At 41.5% G+C, this 17,960-nt stretch overlaps 1 protein-coding gene across 1 annotated transcript in view; it reads left to right on the top strand.

Annotated features, from left to right (window-relative positions):
- TTC12 (tetratricopeptide repeat domain 12) overlaps nt 1-17,960 on the top strand; it is a 56,567-nt gene that overhangs the window by 13,127 nt on the left and 25,480 nt on the right. Inside the window, exons 7-12 of the mRNA XM_023516057.1 lie at nt 3,030-3,089; nt 8,325-8,396; nt 11,363-11,423; nt 11,880-12,068; nt 13,186-13,255; nt 14,053-14,141. Of these exons, the coding sequence (XP_023371825.1) occupies nt 3,030-3,089; nt 8,325-8,396; nt 11,363-11,423; nt 11,880-12,068; nt 13,186-13,255; nt 14,053-14,141 (541 nt within the window). The remainder of the gene's footprint in view (nt 1-3,029; nt 3,090-8,324; nt 8,397-11,362; nt 11,424-11,879; nt 12,069-13,185; nt 13,256-14,052; nt 14,142-17,960) is intronic.

Here is a 17,960-nt window from a genome sequence, read left to right on the forward strand (position 1 = left end):
TCAGTAAATAAGATGGCCTGAGTATGTTTAACAGTACATTTCCACCCTGACAAGATAAACGTTTTGACGGCAAAACCTGCCCTATACTTTTTCTCTTAATGCTTTGTAACAGATGTCCAATAAATCCTTGTAAAGTTACATAACATCAGAGGCACAAAAGTCCAGTTAAGCGAATTAAGCTTCTGTTGGCAAATCAGGGGAATCATTTAAATGCAAGCAATTAATACAATAGTTACAGTTCCTTCTTACTTATCATCAAATTTGGTCTCTAAAAACATCTACCTACTGATACTTGCTCAACTCTGAAGTTATTTGAAAGCAATAAAATGAATTGCTTTTAAAAAGTTATGTAATTCAGACACATCTAATTCTGACTGTCTATACCCTCTGATTCATCTAAATTAGTTACATTTTCACTGCACTCAATTTTAAGCAGCACTGTGATTAGTTCTGAAGAATCACATTAAGAATGAATGTGGATAAATATAAGTAAATGCAATGAAAAGCTTTAGAGGAGCATTTTCTCCCAGCTTTCCCAAAGAGAAAGCTTATTCAGAGAAACGCAGAATGTGCTGTCTGGTGCCACAAATCATTTGAACCATTGACTATTTTTAAAACGCCTCTCCTGTATGCATGCGGTGTTAGAAAACACTTAACAAGGACCCTGCGAATTGAATGTTGCTTGCTAGAGAAAAAACCCTGCCCTTTCATTGCTTTGTTTTTCTCCTGGAAGCAATATTATGATCAATAGATTGCTGGTAGAATGTGGATAAATCTGGTGTTTAATTGCTATTGGGAAAGAGTAATTCTTTTTAAAATGTGCAAAAAGGAGAATGAGGATTTCAGGGCAAAAAAAAAAAAGGAAAAGTAACAGGCTGTGTAGATGTTATTTTTGCAGCCCATACAGATTTTTTTAAGTCTGTACATGTCCTGAGTGAGAGTGTCCTGAAGTCATGGCCACCATTGTCTAGAATGATGCCGGCTTCCTCCTCACATCCTCTGACTTTCAAACAATACCCAGGACCCTAACATGATGCTTTATAGAAACAGCTCACAGAGTCATCTTCTCCAATTAGTACAGAACCCAAGTTACTGAAAGCATCACATCCCAGCTTTTCTTTTGGAGCCAAGAGCTGCACTGCAGGAGGGCATTAACCGGCTATTACCTGCTCCCTCCTCGCTTTGGCTGGCTAGTTAGATTCTCCATGAGTTACAGTGCCGACCCCGTCATGAGGAGCGCTTCACATATCCTTAGTGCAGTTTGAGAAGAATTTATTTACCACTTATTATATCCAGTAATTAATAGACAGGTGATCATAGCCTCTGTGCTTTGTTTACATGCCTTTAGTTCTTAGAAGCTTTAAATGGAATAAATTATCAAGCTGATTTAGTTGGAGTGGACCATAGAATTCTGAGTCAATTCTTGATTGTCTAGATTCTCCCTAATTATGGGGTGTTCTGAAAGAGTGTCCCAGGCATTTGACGGGAGGTTTTAGAGCCATTATAGGTTTTAAATGTCAGCTTATTTCCCGAATTCCTTCCTTCCTGCTGTGCACATGAGGACAGAAGCGGGACTTTGTCTTTATCATTTCGTTTTAGCAGCATTATTAAGACATAATTCACATACTATACAGTTTACCCATTTAAAGTATATACAGTCCAGTGGCTTTTAGTATAATCACAGAGTTGTGCAACCATCACAGTCAATTTTTGAACATTTCATCGTCCCCAGAAGAAGCTGTTGCTCCTCAGTCCTCCCACTCCTCCTCCCAGTCTCAGGCAGCCACCAGTCTCCTCTCTGTCACCATACATTTGCTTAGTATCCTAGACATTTAATATAAGTGGAATCCTATTTTTTTTGTGACCACTTCTTTCATTTGTCATAATATTTTCAAGGTGCATCCATGTTGTAGGATGCGTCAATTCTTCATTTTTTATTGTTGTATAATTTTCCGTTGTATGGACATACCACATTTTATTCATCCATCCATTCATCAGTTGATGGACATTTGGATTGGTTTTGCTTTTTAACTATTATGAATAATTCTGTTATGAACATTCATGTACAAGTTTATTTATTTATATTTTTTATTTTTGCAGTTTTGGGGCAGGGCCGGGTTTGAACCCACGATCTCGGGTATATGGGCCCGGCGCCCTACTCCTTTGAGCCACAGGCACCATCCATGTACAAGTTTTTTTTAAATAGATGTATGTTTAGCACTCTTCTTAGTTATAAAGCTAGGAATAGAACTGCTGGGTTATGTGGGAACTCTCCATTTAACCTGAATAACTGCCGGACTGTCTTCCAAAGGTGCTGCACCACAGCCTTTCCAACATTTGTGTAGCTGTCTTCTTGATTCCCTTTATCATCTGGTGTCCTTCTGGAGCTCTGGGAAGACTCCAGAAGTGAGCACTTCCTTTGTAGACATGATTAGTGCGCCGCTTCCTTCAGCTCCTCCTCTGCCCTGCTCTGTGTCCTGGGGGATGACATCTGTGTACGCTGGCTTCTTGGCTTCCCAGCCCTCTAGCTTCTGTTTATGTTCAGCCCATGAATCTGAAGGAAAAAGGGAGCCCATGAAATCCGAAGGAAAAGGGGACCTCCAATGAAGGTCTCAGCTCACAATCAGGCAGGTCTTTGCACAGATTAATCTTTCCCGTTTTGTTCATTTCTCCCTCCTTCCACCCCTTAAGTTAGGAGTCATGGTAGTTGCTATCCACTGTTGCTAGCCCTGGGATTCTGTAACATCCCTTGTCCATTTCCCTAAGCCCTGCCCTCACTATATTTGTATACCTGACAATGCACTTTTCTCTCCCTCTGCACCAATGATACTTTGGTGGGAACAGAATTCTGTCCCTGTCCTAAGCTCTCCTTGGTCACCCAGTCACCATTGTTTCCTGCTGGGATCATAACCAATCTAGGTCAGGGTCAGGTACGTTTCATCCCCACTCTGCTATTCAGCTGCTCTTCTGTGTGAGGACTGTATGATGCAGAGTTGAATATGAATATCAGTTATTTGTGTCATTTACAGGCGTATATGAAACTCGAGGACTATGAGAAGGCGCTGGCAGATTGTGAGTGGGCTCTGAAGGTAAGAGAATATTTTCCTTCCAGCAAAGTGGTGCTGGGCTTGTTTGAGTCCCATCTCTTAGTCCTGAAGTAAATACAAGACAGCTACCCGTCTGTCATGGTAGGAGAGGAGATAAGCTCTGTAGTATCCAAGAGCTCTTTTTGTATCTGAAAAAGACCAAAGAGGTAGACACCTATAAAATAGGATACAGCGGCTGTGAGGGTGTGATCATGTACGTAAAGGGCCTAGCGTGCTGTAAGCACACCAGAGAAGCTGCCATTATTGTTGGTCTTTCAAGGTCTCCTGTTGAAAGAGCACGTTCTTTACCACTGTGTGGTCAGAGGCCTTGCTGCTCAGGAGAGTGGAAATGCCACGTCCGTCTTCCGGAGCCACCATGGGAGATTCATGGGAGATCGTTTCTGCACTGTTGCCACTCGTCCTCATCAGTTTGTGTTTTTCCCCTCTAGCCCTAATAATTTAGAAGCATAATGTCCTGTGTTTGTAGAGGAATAATCTAAAGAAAGGAATCTTTGTTCTTCAACTCAGTCAGGCCTCAGGCAGATAGTATAATACCATGTGTGTATTTCCTCCGAAATCTGCCAAAATACTAATCAAAGGTGCATAGAAGTAAAAGAGAAATGATGTGATCACTTCTTAGGGACAGTATTTACCTTAGGTGACTATGTGTAGGTATTTAAATACTCTTTACTCCGCATTCCCCAGAGTTATTACTCTGCCATGGGGGACTTTATATAACCCAAAGTAGTGCTTCTCAGACTCCTGACGGAAGCACTCCCTAACAACAGAAGAAGATGACCATGAGCCTTTCCTGGGTTCAGAGACAGAGTGAATGAAATTGCTTTCAAGATCTGTGTTTTATCTTTAAAATCCTGGTGAATTTTGCATGGCATTTCATGATATTTATTTGTTTGTTTTAATGCCATATAACAATATTGTTTTTTAAACCTTTGAATCAAGTAAAGTTGAAGTACAAGGAGGATGTGCCAGGTTTTCAAGATGCATCAATTCTTTGATATGCACATGTGTCGTACCTCACTCAGCTCAGTCCCAAACCAGCACACTTGAACAACACCATGCTGGCCATGTCTACTTGTTTATTTTTTATCGTAAGGGTAAGCAAGGGAAACAGAGTGGAATTAGAAAGTCACCTTTGCTTATCATGGTTCATAAAACTCTAGGAATCCTCCAAAACTGACATCTGGAATGTCATTTCTTTAGCTCTTCAACAATAGTGTGTGGGACGCCTCTCGTCCCATTGCACTGCTATGGCCTTTAAGTTGTAAGAGTTGCCCAAAGCTGATGCCATCAAGCTCCTCACAGTCCCAACACAGACTCACTAACCTTCTTTGTCATCTTTTTGGATCATGGTTTCTTTTTCTACCATCATTCTGCAAGAGAAGAGAGAGACAAGGATGTTTTTCCTAGTTGCTCCAGTAATCGCAAAAACCACCATTTTCTACATGCTCACAACATTCTATTCTGTTCTGTTTAATATTGCTATTTTCTTGATTGTTCTGACAAGGAAAATTGAGCCCTTAGTAATCAAGTAACTCATGCAGGATCAGGAAGCTAGTGTTGGTATAACTGTCATCCCAAACCCTTAACCATCTACTATAGAGGGCCTCTCTGTTGGAAGCTTATACCCTATAGTCCCTGGGCATGGGTCTCATTCTCTGCTGTGGAAGAAACAAGATATCATAGGGCTTCCAAGAGCATCTTTTCATATCTGAAAAAGACCAAACCAGTAGACACACCATTGTGCTGATTCAGGATAACACACTGGCCTATTCTCAAATGTTAATTGAAGCACAACATAATTAATGGTGAAACTGAGGCAAAGCGGGGCTGATGGAGTTGACATTAAAAAACACTGACACTCAGCAGCCAGTTAAATGCCCAGTGAGACTCCCAGCTGAAGAGGTTTCGGTAAAGACTTGGCAATTTGGGGAAAATACGTACAATGAGTTCTAAAAACTAATAATGAGGTGGGGGGAGGTCAGAGGGAGGGAAGTTGAAGAGTGGGATCACAGCTATGGTGCATATTGCAAGGGTACATGTCCGATCTATTAAGTATAGAGTATAAATGTCTTAACACAATAATTAAGTAAATGAGGTGAGGGATATATTAACCAGTATGATGTAAGCATTCCAAATTGTATATGAAATCAGCACATTGTACCCCATAAATGCATTAATGTATACATGATCTACCTCTTCATGATTTAATAAAAAATAAAATAATAAAATAAAAACTAATAATGGTTGGTTCTGTTTTGCAGCCATAAATTAAAAGAGAAAGTGTAACTCCCTTTAAAAGTAATGTATCAATAGTGAATGTTCCCTGGCACTCCATTATTAATAGTATTAGTACTTTCATGCCAATTTTACAGTTTTTGACACTTTTAAATTGATCAAGACAAGTTCGTGTGATGATATTTCAAGACTGATGTTCCTTGTCAAGGAAGATAAGGCAGAGAGGCTGGTTTCAGTTAGGATTAGAACCATTTCTTTCTCTGCAGAACACTTCCTGCACAATGAAATACATCTTCTTCTGAGGGCAGGATTCCTTTAAAGGAAACCTGGGGTTCACCTGAGAAGATCTAGTGAGTGTTGACACATGATCAAAGGAAAATGGGTCCTTTAGTGAGAAATTCCGTTAGCGGCCCTTTGTGTCATTTTGAGGAAGGCAAAGTCACAACGAAAACACTTAATGGTGACACACAGTTGGCCGTGAACAAGGCTTTAACGCTTGGGGCTTGGTTCCCCCTGTTAGTACCCTGGTGCATTGCCAGTGAATATACTGTGGATACTTGGCTTTCACAAGCTGCAGGCCAGTGTTTCTTCTTTTGCCTTTGACTGTTCCTTTCCTGCTTCCTTAATTCCTCTGTGAATTCAGCAGGGTTCGCTGCTCTGCTCGCTGCCTCTCCAAGCTCCAGTCTCCCTCTCACCACGGCTTTCAGTCCACTTCCCAGCCTCGTCCCCTCCCCAGCTCCAGGGCTGCATTTCAGCCAACTCCGGCAGGTTCCTTTTGAGTGTCTTTGCATCTGAAACTCTGTACGTCTAGAAGGCAACTCTTCCCACTCACCCCTCCTCACTCCCAGCCCTAACTGATCTTTTCTGTTAACGACACAGCAGCCTTCTAGGCATCTCGATCCTCAGTTTTGCCTCACTCTCCTCCACTCCGTCAGTATAGCTACTTGATACTGGTCAGTTTTTTCTCTGACATAGCTCTGGTGTCTGTACTTCTTTGCACTTTCACTGTCACCAGGACTTCTGATGTCTGCCTTTATTCTAAATAGTCCCCTGGCTCATCCCCCCACCCTGCCCTTCCATCCTCTGGGCACTTCTGCATGCCCCTCCAGACCAGCTCACCTCCACATCACCAATCGTGACTCAGCCTCTGGCCTGGCATTCAGGGCTTCCTCCTGGCCTTCCCTCTACCCAGCAGCCGCCCTCAGTCCCAGCTGGACTGTCACAGAAGCCTCATCCTCTCCCACCTTGCCCAGCCCATCCTCCTGTCCTTACCTCTCTATAGATAACAGTCAAGATCTGGCTCCCATCACTCCTCCTTCACATGCCCTTTTAACAGTGCGTCTCGTTTAGGTAGATTTCCTTCCCCTGAACTTTTCAGTAGCATTTTCTATAGTATCTATATAATTTTTTTACAGCACCTTTTTAAAGGAGAGTTGGTGTTAATTTTTAAAGCCTTGAGCCCTGAAGTTAAGTGGCCAGATTTCAAATTCCAGTTCTTCCCCTTACTAAATGTGTAACCTTGAACCTCTACAACCCCTAGTTTCCTTATCCGTAAAATGGGGACAATAATTGCTTCTACTTCACAGAATAGTTGCAAGACTTCACTCTTCATTCATGAGATCCCTCTCATGAACCATCAAGCTCGGGGGCTAGTAAAGTTGAAGGACGAGGGGAATGAGCCAGTACACTCAACTGGTGAAGTTGAAGGACGAGGAGAATGAGCCAGTACACTCAACTGGTGAAGTTGAAGGACGAGGAGAATGCTGCACAACCAAGCATTCTGCTTCTTATCACTGCCGGGTGATAGAGAATCAGGAAATGATAAACATGAAAATCTATCTAAAGAGTTCTCTCCAACAATTCTCTCTTTTATTATTCAGTTCTTACACTTTCTCCTTTTCTGGGAAGTGGATTACTGATGTTGTAACTGCACCAGCAATAGCTGGTAATGTATTGCCCAGTGCTATACTATTATTATTATCTTTACTATCCAGATGAGGAAAATGAGTGTCAGAAAATGTCAGTAGCCTGGCCGATGGCTCACTTCTGAGTGGCAGAATAAGAATCCACCCAACTCTTAACCTCTTCAAGGGCATCTGACCCAACACAATGCCTTGAATATAAAATGGATTTGATAAATTTTTATTTACTAGATGTTTTAAGTTTTAGTTGATGTCTCTTTGCTGAATCATTCCCTGTGAAGTTACAATTATTAGAGGCAGAGAGGTGTAGGGCCCCCTGTGTAAATGGTCTAGTCTCAGCCATTGATTCAATGTTGCCTTTTGAAGGGAGCATTCCTCCTAATCTTGAGGAGTGTAAGTTCCCAGTGTACACATGTAGTTTATTTGAGGGGAGGAACCTCTTATGCCAGCGGTTCTCAATTTATAGGTCTCAACCCATAAGAACTACAAATAAACGGTCACAGCATTGGGAAGGTTGAGAACCACTGTCCTAGGCCCACTAAGATATAATGGGAACCTCAGCTGTTTTCCCAGAGTAAATTCCCCTGTCTTCTAGTAAGCCAGTAATTCTCTAATTCGGCTTCACATTTGTGTCACCTGGAGAACTTAAAAAATCGCTGATGCCTGGTCCCTACCCCAGAGTATAATTTAATTGAGTGGGGTACTTCCCGGCTGGCAGGATTTTTAAAAGAATCCTCGGTGATTCTGATGTGCAGCCAGTGTTAAGAGCTCTTCTAAACTAAGGGTTTCTGGTTTGCTTCCTGATTGAGTCTCATTAAATGCAAATGAAAATTGGCAGGTATCATTAATTAATTTGATAGAGAGCTTACTGGTGCATCCAGGCTCCTTCCAGGCATCCATTAGTTTAGTTGAAGATGCACAGAAAAGTTTTAATTGTCAACTCTGGTAGCTGTCCTGAGAGCTAAAGCTCTGCCTTAACTCTGTTATCTAGGTAGGTAGGGGAATGGCTAATGACTTCAGATCTTCTGAAACATCTGATCAGTCATTCTCTTTTATGCAGTGTGATGAAAAATGCACAAAAGCATATTTCCACATGGGAAAAGCCCACCTGGCCCTGAAGAACTACAGCATGGTAAGTCTTTAGAGGAAGGTAAGGGGCACCTTTGATGACATTGTGATGTTCCCAGTTGTCCCAGAAGAGAACCATGATTCTCCAAGTTGACTAGGTATTAATCCACCCTTTGGTATTGTCCCAGGTAAATTTGAGATCTTAAGAGTTGGGAAAGTCTTTGGGAGATTGGGAAGATCTTAAGAGTTGGACATCAGTTAGTGTAACTCCATCAGCTATAGGGATATTTTCTGTAGCATCTCTCAGTGTTCAACCTCTGAAGAGAAGGGCTTTCCTCTGTAAGCAAATAGGAAAAATGAAGTTCACTGTAATCTTATCACCCAAAAGTAACCCTATGTGTGTGGATTATATTTGAGCTATTACACATTGTTAATACTGGTTATTGAGAAGTAATTCACATACCATATAATTCATTTGTAGAAAGTATATGATTCAACAGTTTTTTCCTTACATTTAGCTCTCTGATCCACTTTGAGTTAATTTTTGTGCATGGAGCCAAGTGGGGGTTCAACTTAATTTTTTTATATTTGGGTATCCACTTAATCCCAGTACCATTTGTTAAAGAGGCTATTCTTCCCCTCATTGAATGATATTGACACCCTTGTAAAAAATCATTTCACCACAAACATATGGGTTTATTTCTGGGCTTTCAATTTCATTGTGTTGATTCTCATCTGTCCTTGTGCCAGAATCACACTGTCTTGATTTTTGTAGCATTATAACGAGTTTTGAAGTTGAGAAGTGTGAGGCCTCCAACTTTGTTCCTCTTCTTTTTCAAGATTATCTTAGTTTTTCTGGTTTACTTGCATTTTCATATGAACTTCTCATCATCTTGTTAATTTCTACAAAGAATCCAGATGGAATTGTGATGGGTATTACATGAATTTTTAAATCAATTTGGAAAGTATCGCCAACTAAGCAAACGTTAAGTCATCCCATCTATGAACATGCTATATCTTTCCATTTATGAAATATTTTATAAATAAATTGTCTCCTATTGTACATTTTTTAAAAAGTTCTTTTCTTTGTTGGATTTTGATTGGAAAAATATGTAGAATTATTGTAATAAGATAAAAAAGAAATATGAATAAAGAAAATGTTAATGTTTCTCTATCAAATTTCATTCAATTAATTAATTTAGCAAATATTTATTACATGCTTTCTGTCAGTCACTTTCAATACAAGTAATCATAGTTCAGCTGTAAACAAGACAAATTCCTGGATTTCATGGAACTAACGATAGTTTCAACAGACTCATATCTATTCTTAAGGTAGAAGTAGACAAGAAATATAAAACAAATAGATGTAGTCTGTTAGGGTATAGGATGTTAGGTGGTTGTGTTAATGAGAAAAGTAAATAAATCAGTGAAAGGTTAGATTGGTTTTATATGGGGTGGTCAGGGAAAGGAGGGAGTGATGTAAGCAAGCCATGTGGCTCTCTAAGGGAGGAGCATTCTGGGTAGAGAGTAGCTAGCATGCAGTCATCAAAGGGAGAGTGATGAGACAGGTCAGAAGGGTGATGGAAGCAAATAGAGGGCTGATTCCAGAAGGCATTACAGGCTTTTGGAGGAACTTGGTTGTCACTTTCAGGGATCTGCAAGCCATTAGAGGATTTTAAACAAAGAAATGACGTGATCTGACTTACGTTTTAAAGGATCGCTCTGACTGCTATATTGAGAACGCTTGACCAGGCAAAATCAGAACAGAGAACCATTTAGCAGGGTGTTGCATACATAGCCAAACAAGAGGCGACAGTGGATTTAACTAGGCTGTTGATGGAGGTGGTAAGAAGTGATGGGATTCTGGATATATAGTGATGGCAAAACCAGCAAAAATTGCTGACAAATTATATCTGGGGTTGAAGAAAAGTTAAATACTGGGGTGGCGCCTATGGCTCAAAGGAGTAGGATACTGGCCCCATATGCTGGAGGTGGCGGGTTCAAATGCAGCCCCAGCTGAAAAGTGCAAACAAAAAAAAAAAAAGGAAAAAAGAAAGTTGGATATTGGGTTCTGTTTGATGTATATACTATAAAATTTTATAAAATATTTACAAAATGTTCTGTGTGTATTAGCCTCCTCTTATAAAATTTTGTAATAATCTTTTATAAATAAAGGTACAGTTAGCTACAATTTCTCATTTTCCCTATGTATGGCAGCTTTATAGGTAACTTTGGGGGCACTCTGTATTTCTGTGATGTGTCATATTTTCCTCCAGTTCATTTCTTAATCTAGTATTCTAGACAAACCTTGACCCTTCAAGATATCTCAGAACTGTTTTCTTCTGAGCCTTTTCTCTCAGTGACTGGCTAGATCATACTCTAGTCGAGGAAATTCTTATATCCCTGTAAAAGGTACTGCCTTAAACCCAGAAATTCCTTTCCACTAGCGTCTTTTTGCAGGGACTCTCTACTTAACAGTCTTCTTAATGAGAACCGCTCACTCCCAAGTTTTCTAGCTGACTCTTACATGACCAACCAATGGCCCCCTCACTGGCTCTCTTCAGAGCCAGTACATGTCACTGACCATTCTCTTTCTCAGTTCCTGAGTCTCTGTCGACACTGTCTGCGGCTTCATTTATTCCCTGACTCCCTATGGGCGTCTCTGACAGGCAGCCTCCTTCTCTCTGTCAGTGCAAATACCCTATCTAACTTTTGCATTTACCTGATGATGATTCCTATCCCAGATGGACATGATCCACAAGAATTTAGGACTGGCTATTTTTTAATCCTGGGCTATATCTGACAAAACTCTTTTTTTAAATGAACTTTGAAGTAATAGTATTGCCCCACAGAACTGGAGAAGCCTAAATGAAATGTGAAGCGTACAGTGTGTTCCCATGCCTGTCTGCACTGGGAGCGGGAGGAGGCGTGGAGAGAAGAGTGGAGGGCCAGTCCCCATGACACCCAGAGTCTTTCTTGTAATCCCTTTTACCCCCGACCACTCTCAAGGTCTTGTTTCTTTTTTTCTAGTCCAGAGAGTGTTATAAGAAGATCTTAGAAATAACCCCCTCGCTGCAGGCGCAGGTGAAAGGTGAGAATGTTCCTGCTGCCAATGTCCTTCATTTGAATTTCACCTCCCTTGTGCACCTGCCTGAGGGTACCTTCCACACCTTCTCTGCCCTTGGCCACGTGGCAGCAGCCTTGCCTCGCCCGCACAGTCTGAGCCTCTGTGCTGACTTGCTCTGCTGCTCTGCCCTCTGCTCTCCCGCTCCAGTCTCTGCCTTTTTCCTCACCTGTGCTGACTCCCTGAGACCCTCCTAGACTGCCTTGAATCCCTAAGATGATTTAAGACTTTGGTTATAGGATTTTCACTGTCTCCAAAATTTTCCTTGCTCAAGAAGGGGATTATTTGAATTATTTTAATGCTCTATGCGTCTCAACCGCCCATCCTCAAGAAAAACGGGGGCTGGGGGGGAGCTGCTTTTTGTTCGGTATTGTTGATTGTCAGGATTTTATTTTGTTTTGTTTTTTCCTTCTGTTTTGCTAGATTACCTGAATCAAGTAGATCTTCAGGAGAAAGCAGACCTTCAGGAGAAGGAAGCCTGGGCCATGATAGACTCAGGAAAGAACACAGCCGTGACGACCAAGAATCTCCTGGAGTCTCTGTCCAAGCCTGACCAGATACCCCTGTTCTATGCAGGGGGGATTGAGATCTTGACTGAAATGATGAAGGACTGTAAGCCAGAGATGTGTCTGATCCCATGAGTACCATCGGTGTGAAGGGACAGCACTTAGAGGCCTGCATTTATAAAGCGAAGAATCACTCCTGTCCTCTCACAAATATTGACTGAAAATCTACACTCTGTCGGTGTACAAAATTATGCCCCCTCCCTGCTCTGTCCTCTCCTAACAGTGCATTTGTTCAACACACATGCAGTGAGCACCACACAGACACAGCACACACTACGTATACACTAGGTACATATTATATACACCGCACAGACACCCACATGCAGCATTCACTCAATAGACATGTACTAGGTTAGGTAAACCCTAACTCTTAACTTCAATTACACACATACCCCATACCACACAAGACACACACTCCATAAATACACTTGACCCCCACACTTTCTCCACATGTATACTCTGTATATACCCCAAACATCCCACACTACACCACATAACTTCCCTTCACTGTAGAGGAAGGGAAGACAGAATTGTGTATAATAAAAAACCTCAGCCTCCCAGCCAGAATTACAGGTATAAGCCACCGCACCTGGCTGCCATGCTGTTCTTTTACCAATTTTTACAACCATTGATTCTGGAATAGGCTTAAATGATTTTTGTGCTCAGTGACACAGTGACACACAGTGACGTATAGATGGAGGGTCTGACTTCCCTTTAGTAAACAATGGAGGCCACCCAGATATCTCCTCAACAAGTTTCTTAGAGATTGTAGGTTCTTCTCTAGAGCCTAGAAATAGCTTCAGCTTCAGAATGAATATTTTAGAAAAGATGGATACGCTATTCTTCCCCGATTAAGCAGCTCCTGTGGGGTCTCTGAAAATTACAAAGTGATGAGTTATAAAAATAACCTGCAGGGCCACCCCAGCTCCATTCTGCTTCTCTAAATAGTTTAATTTGCCTAGAGTGCTGAGTGACTACTGAAAATTGTTTTTTTCAGACTATAAAGGTATTTCTGTCTGCCAAACCGTTAATGTGGTGACCTTGACATCCATATTAGATTCCTCAGTTAATCCATATTAGATTAACTCAGCTGCCTGTGTTGTAGCTAGACAGCAGCCAGACAGTTATGGAGTCTGACTTAGTTTTCTATGAATTTATTTCAGGCACAGAACGAACTTTATTTAGAATATACAATGGATTCAGTACCATCAGTGACAACGAGGTCATCAGAAGGTAGGATATCTATAAAGAGCCCAGATGTCAAAGCAGGGAAGGACAGCGTTCCTTGTGCAATCAGATACTAGTCACATAAGCAGCAGTGCCTCTGAGCCTCACCACCCCTCAGTCAGCAGCAGGCCCTTCTGGCAGCATAAAGCTGCTTACTACACCTTTGAGCTCAGAGCCTCAGGCTATTTGCTTTGTGCCACAGTTAACTGTTAGAGAGCAACAGCACCTCCCAGGATTCTTCCAAGCACTTTAGCAGAAAAATGCTCATTCTTGCTAGTTTCCACCAGTGTTTGCAAGATTGCCATTTGCTTTTCCCTTCTCTTGGAATTTGCTGGTCGTATCAGGAAGTGAGATCAGCTAGGTCCTGGCCAACCCCATTTATAGTTTCATCTGAGACAAGAACTATATAGTAGGAAGTTTGCTCCTGATTTTTATTTTTATTTTACTGTATTTTATATTTTAATTGTTCTGGTATGACTCCCTGAGGCTCAGGACCGTGGTGTGGAGAGTCATCAGTGCGTGTTTGTATGCCCAGTGGCAGTGTCGGTCCCAGTGCAGCCATCACTCATGGCCCTGGCTTACTGCCCACCCCTTCGGTAGCCCTGACCTTCTCAGCCTGTGTCCTTGACCTGAGCTCTCAGTTCAGTGACTGGCAGTTCAGCAATCCTGGTGACTAGTGGCTCTGGATTATAAAATTACTTCCTCAAACCCTCATTGGGAGATTCTGGGATGAAATAACACCAAAAGACAACAAAATCAATGCTGATTTCCCGATTTAAGATTGTGTTCCTTGTCCGTTCTAGGTGCTTTTCCATGGTAGTAAAAGATGCAGTTGAGGAGACAGTCTGTGTGTCTGTCCTCAAGCTCTGGCATGCAGTGTGCGATGGGAATGGTAAGACTGGGAAATCACTATCAACCACCATTAATGCACTGATGATGGGGTGCCATACCATCAAGTGTGGCCCTGGCGACGCGCTGGAGTATTGATATCTAGATCTCCACATGCCCCCTCCCTTCAAAAGAGCATATGGATCAAAAGTAAGGTGGATGGTGAGGGGATGTGAGGTGTCAGCATAATGAGTGGTCTCCTCTCTCCTTTCCCCTTGATTTTTGCAGACTCTTGCCATCTGCTCATGTGCTGGCAGTGGGCTGGATAGAGATTGTCCTCTCCCGTCTGCCTGAGCATGTCATTTATTTTTGCTGACCACAGTACCTGTTTTAGCATCCTGAGATTTATGATCATCCCTCCCAGTGTCTTCTGACTCTGTGTAGTGTCTAATATTGAGACAGTTGAATGCCATAGGGATTTTATTTACTATGTTAACCCTTATATTTTTTTTTATATTCAGTCTTATGAGTTCATTAAGTTTTGTACAATCTTTCTTTTCTTCTTACCTTCTTTTTCTAACAGAATCTCACATTGCCACTCTGGGTAAAGTGCCATGGAGATCCTCTTGCCTCAGTTCCCAAGTAGCTGGGACTATAGGCACCCACCACAACACCTGGCTACTTTTTCTATTTTTAGTAGAGACTCTGGGTTTTGCTGTTGCTCAGGCTGGTATCGAACTACTGAGTGCACCGCCCAGTATTTCTCTCATTTTTAAAAAGCATAGTTCATAGGAAAAGGTTTGACCTTGGACACAGAACAGTGAAAATGAGAATAATGATAGTGTGTCTCCTTTTCATAGGGGTACTACAGGAGCCTGTGATAAAGCTCGTGAATGTAGTTTGTATACTATAAAATGCTGAGTACAAAATAACACCATTTTCTTCTGATTTAGCAAAGCACAGGAATTAAGAACTTAAGAAACTAAGCTCTAAAATACTAGAAAATCATGAAGAGAGGAAGTAGAGCAAAATGGCAGAGTAGAAGAATCATTTCAGCTGACCTCCCATAGAACAACTGGGAAAAAAGAACCCAGCTATACCTGGCTTAGGGACTTTTCCCAGAGTCATAGCTCAGGGAGCACAGCATATGATCCGAAGTTGTGGAAATCTGATGAACTAGGCAAGTGATCACTGGCTATGATCAGCTGGCACCCATGGAGGTCTAGGACAGGAGGAAGCCTTTCCAGAGTTTTCAGTTGTTGGAGTAGGCTATGCATTGAGTGGAAAGCTTGGAAGAGTGGGCAGTATACAGACTCGAACAGTATACAGCAACCAGATTTGAATGCCACTTGGAGTGGATTTGCCATAGGTTTGGTGGCTGGTGAGGTGGCCATACTGAGAAGGTCTTGGTGGCCAGGGGGCTGCCATTGTGAAAAGATCAGGTGAAGGTCTCAGCAGGGGCCTCAAGCCTCTGTCTTCATTCTGCCTGCCAGGGTTAGAACTCCACTCCTGGGACAGGTTTAGGGACTCCTTGCACCTCATGGGAACTGGAGTCAGAGGGCACTATGAGATCTGCCCCTGAAGGATTCCTGTGAGCTTTAAAATGCCAACCCAGCAGAGCGAATGCTATGGAAACAATCAGGTGATCACTGAAGGCAACTAACTTTGGAATAAGAACCATAAAGGTTGCTGGCTGTGCTATCTCCTTAAAAAAAAAAAAAAAATCATAGCACCACATGGTGTCCCAGTGACATATTGCAACATGCTGTCATCTAGAGCAAAGACTTCTGTTTTTTGGCCACAGGGAAGAGTTTGGCTTTGCTCAGGCTGAGGCTGCATCAAGACAAGGTAATTTGAAACAAAGGAGGAAGTGAGAAGGAAAAAGGAGGACAAGGAGGTGAACAAGAAGGAAGAACCAACAGAAAAATTCTGGCAACATGTAAAGCCAAAACAGAGGAACTCCCCTAAGGGACCATGAGGTTACTACTACAGAGGACTCCACCTATAAAGAATTAATGGACTTGACAGAATGGGAATTTAAAATATGGATGATTAAGACAATAAACAGAATGGGCAAGAAAATGGAAAGACCAAAAGTCAGATCAGAGATACATAGAATATAAAAAGGATTTGGCAGAGCTTAAGGAAATGAAGGAGACAATCAGCGGATGTAAAGTCTGCAGTAGAAAGTATCAAAAATAGGTTAGATCATAGAGAAGAAAGAACCTCAGAGCTAGAGGATAGAGTTTTTGAGTTAACACAGGTAAAGAAGCAGAAGAGAAGAGAGAGAAAGGATAACAGGTGCTTAGAGAACTATGAGACTCTGTGAAGCATTCAAATGTATGAATAATAGGGATTCCTGAAAGGGAAGAAGATTGTCCCAAAGGAATGGAAGCCCTACTGGAGACTATCATAAATGAAAACTTCCTAAGTTTTACTAAAGACCCCAAGACATTCCTTTTAGATGGAGACCCCAGGTCGTCTCAACTCAGACAGAGCCTTTCCAAGATACACTGTAATGAACCTAACCAAAGTCAAGATGAAAGAAAAGATTCTGCAAGCAGCCAGGAGTAAGCACCAATGGACTTACAGAGGCAGAACCATTAGGATGACAGGCAGGCTTTTCAGCTGAAACCTTCAGAGCCAAAAGAGCATGGTCATCCACTTTCAACATTCTTAAACAAAAATTGTTTTAGCATGATACAGAATTCTGTATCATGCTAAACTAAGCATCAAAACTGATGGAGAAATCAAACCTTTTGCATATATACAAGTGTTGAGGAAATTCACCACAGCAAGCCCAGCTCTGTAGGAAATACTTAGATGTATTTGCAGCACTGATGATCACAGTCGACCATCAGCAAAGTAAACACCCAGAAGCTAAAGGTCAAAACTTAGCTTCCACAATGGCACAAAGGATAAAACTACACAATGGACTTTCATGAAATAAAATGAATAGAACTCCACCACACTTATCAATTCTCTCAATAAATGTCAATGGACTGAATTCCCCACTGAAGAGGCACAGGCTGGCCGATTGGATAAAAAAGCACCAGCCATCCATATGCTGTCTTCAGGAAATACACATAGCCTTGAAGGACAAAGCAAGACTCAGGGTTAAGGGATGGAAAACAGTATTTCAAGCAAATGAAAATCAGAAGAAAGGAGGGGTTGAAATCTTATTTTCAGATACAAGCAGATTTAAAGCAACTAAAGTTAAGAAAGACAAAGAGGGCCACTTTATACTGGTGAAAGGAACAATACAACAAGAAGACATTTCAATTTTAAATATTTATGCAGTGAACTTAAATGCTCCCAGATTTATGAAACAGACCTTGATGAGTCTGAGCAATATGATGTCTTGTAACACCATAATAGCTGGGGACTTTAACACACCTCTGACAGAACTGGACGTATCTTCTAAACAGAAAGTGTAACCCTAGAAAAAATGGGATTAATAGACATATACAAAACACACTATCCCAAAGCTAAAGAATGTAAGTTTTTCTCATCAGCCCAAAATTGACCACATCCTAGGATGCAAATCAAACCTCAGCAGAATTAATAGAAATTATACCTTGTATCTTCTCAGACCACAAGGCAATAAAGGTGGAACTCAACTCCAACAAAAACATTCATCCCCATACAAAGGCTTGGAAATTAACTTTATACTAAATGATAGTTGAATTCAGGAAGAGATAAAAAGAAGCAATTGTTAAATTCCTTAAACATAACAACAATGAAGACACAAGTTACCAAAACCTAAAAGGGAAATTTATTGCATTTACATGCCTACACTGGAAAAACAAAGGCTCAGCGCTGGTAGCACAGAGGTTACAGTGCCAGCTACATAAACTGAGGCTGGCGGGTTCAAACCAGGCCT

The sequence above is a fragment of the Otolemur garnettii genome, unplaced genomic scaffold (assembly GCF_000181295.1).
Source record: "Otolemur garnettii isolate 467f Iridium unplaced genomic scaffold, OtoGar3 scaffold00086, whole genome shotgun sequence".
Classification (NCBI taxonomy): Eukaryota; Metazoa; Chordata; class Mammalia; order Primates; family Galagidae; genus Otolemur; species Otolemur garnettii.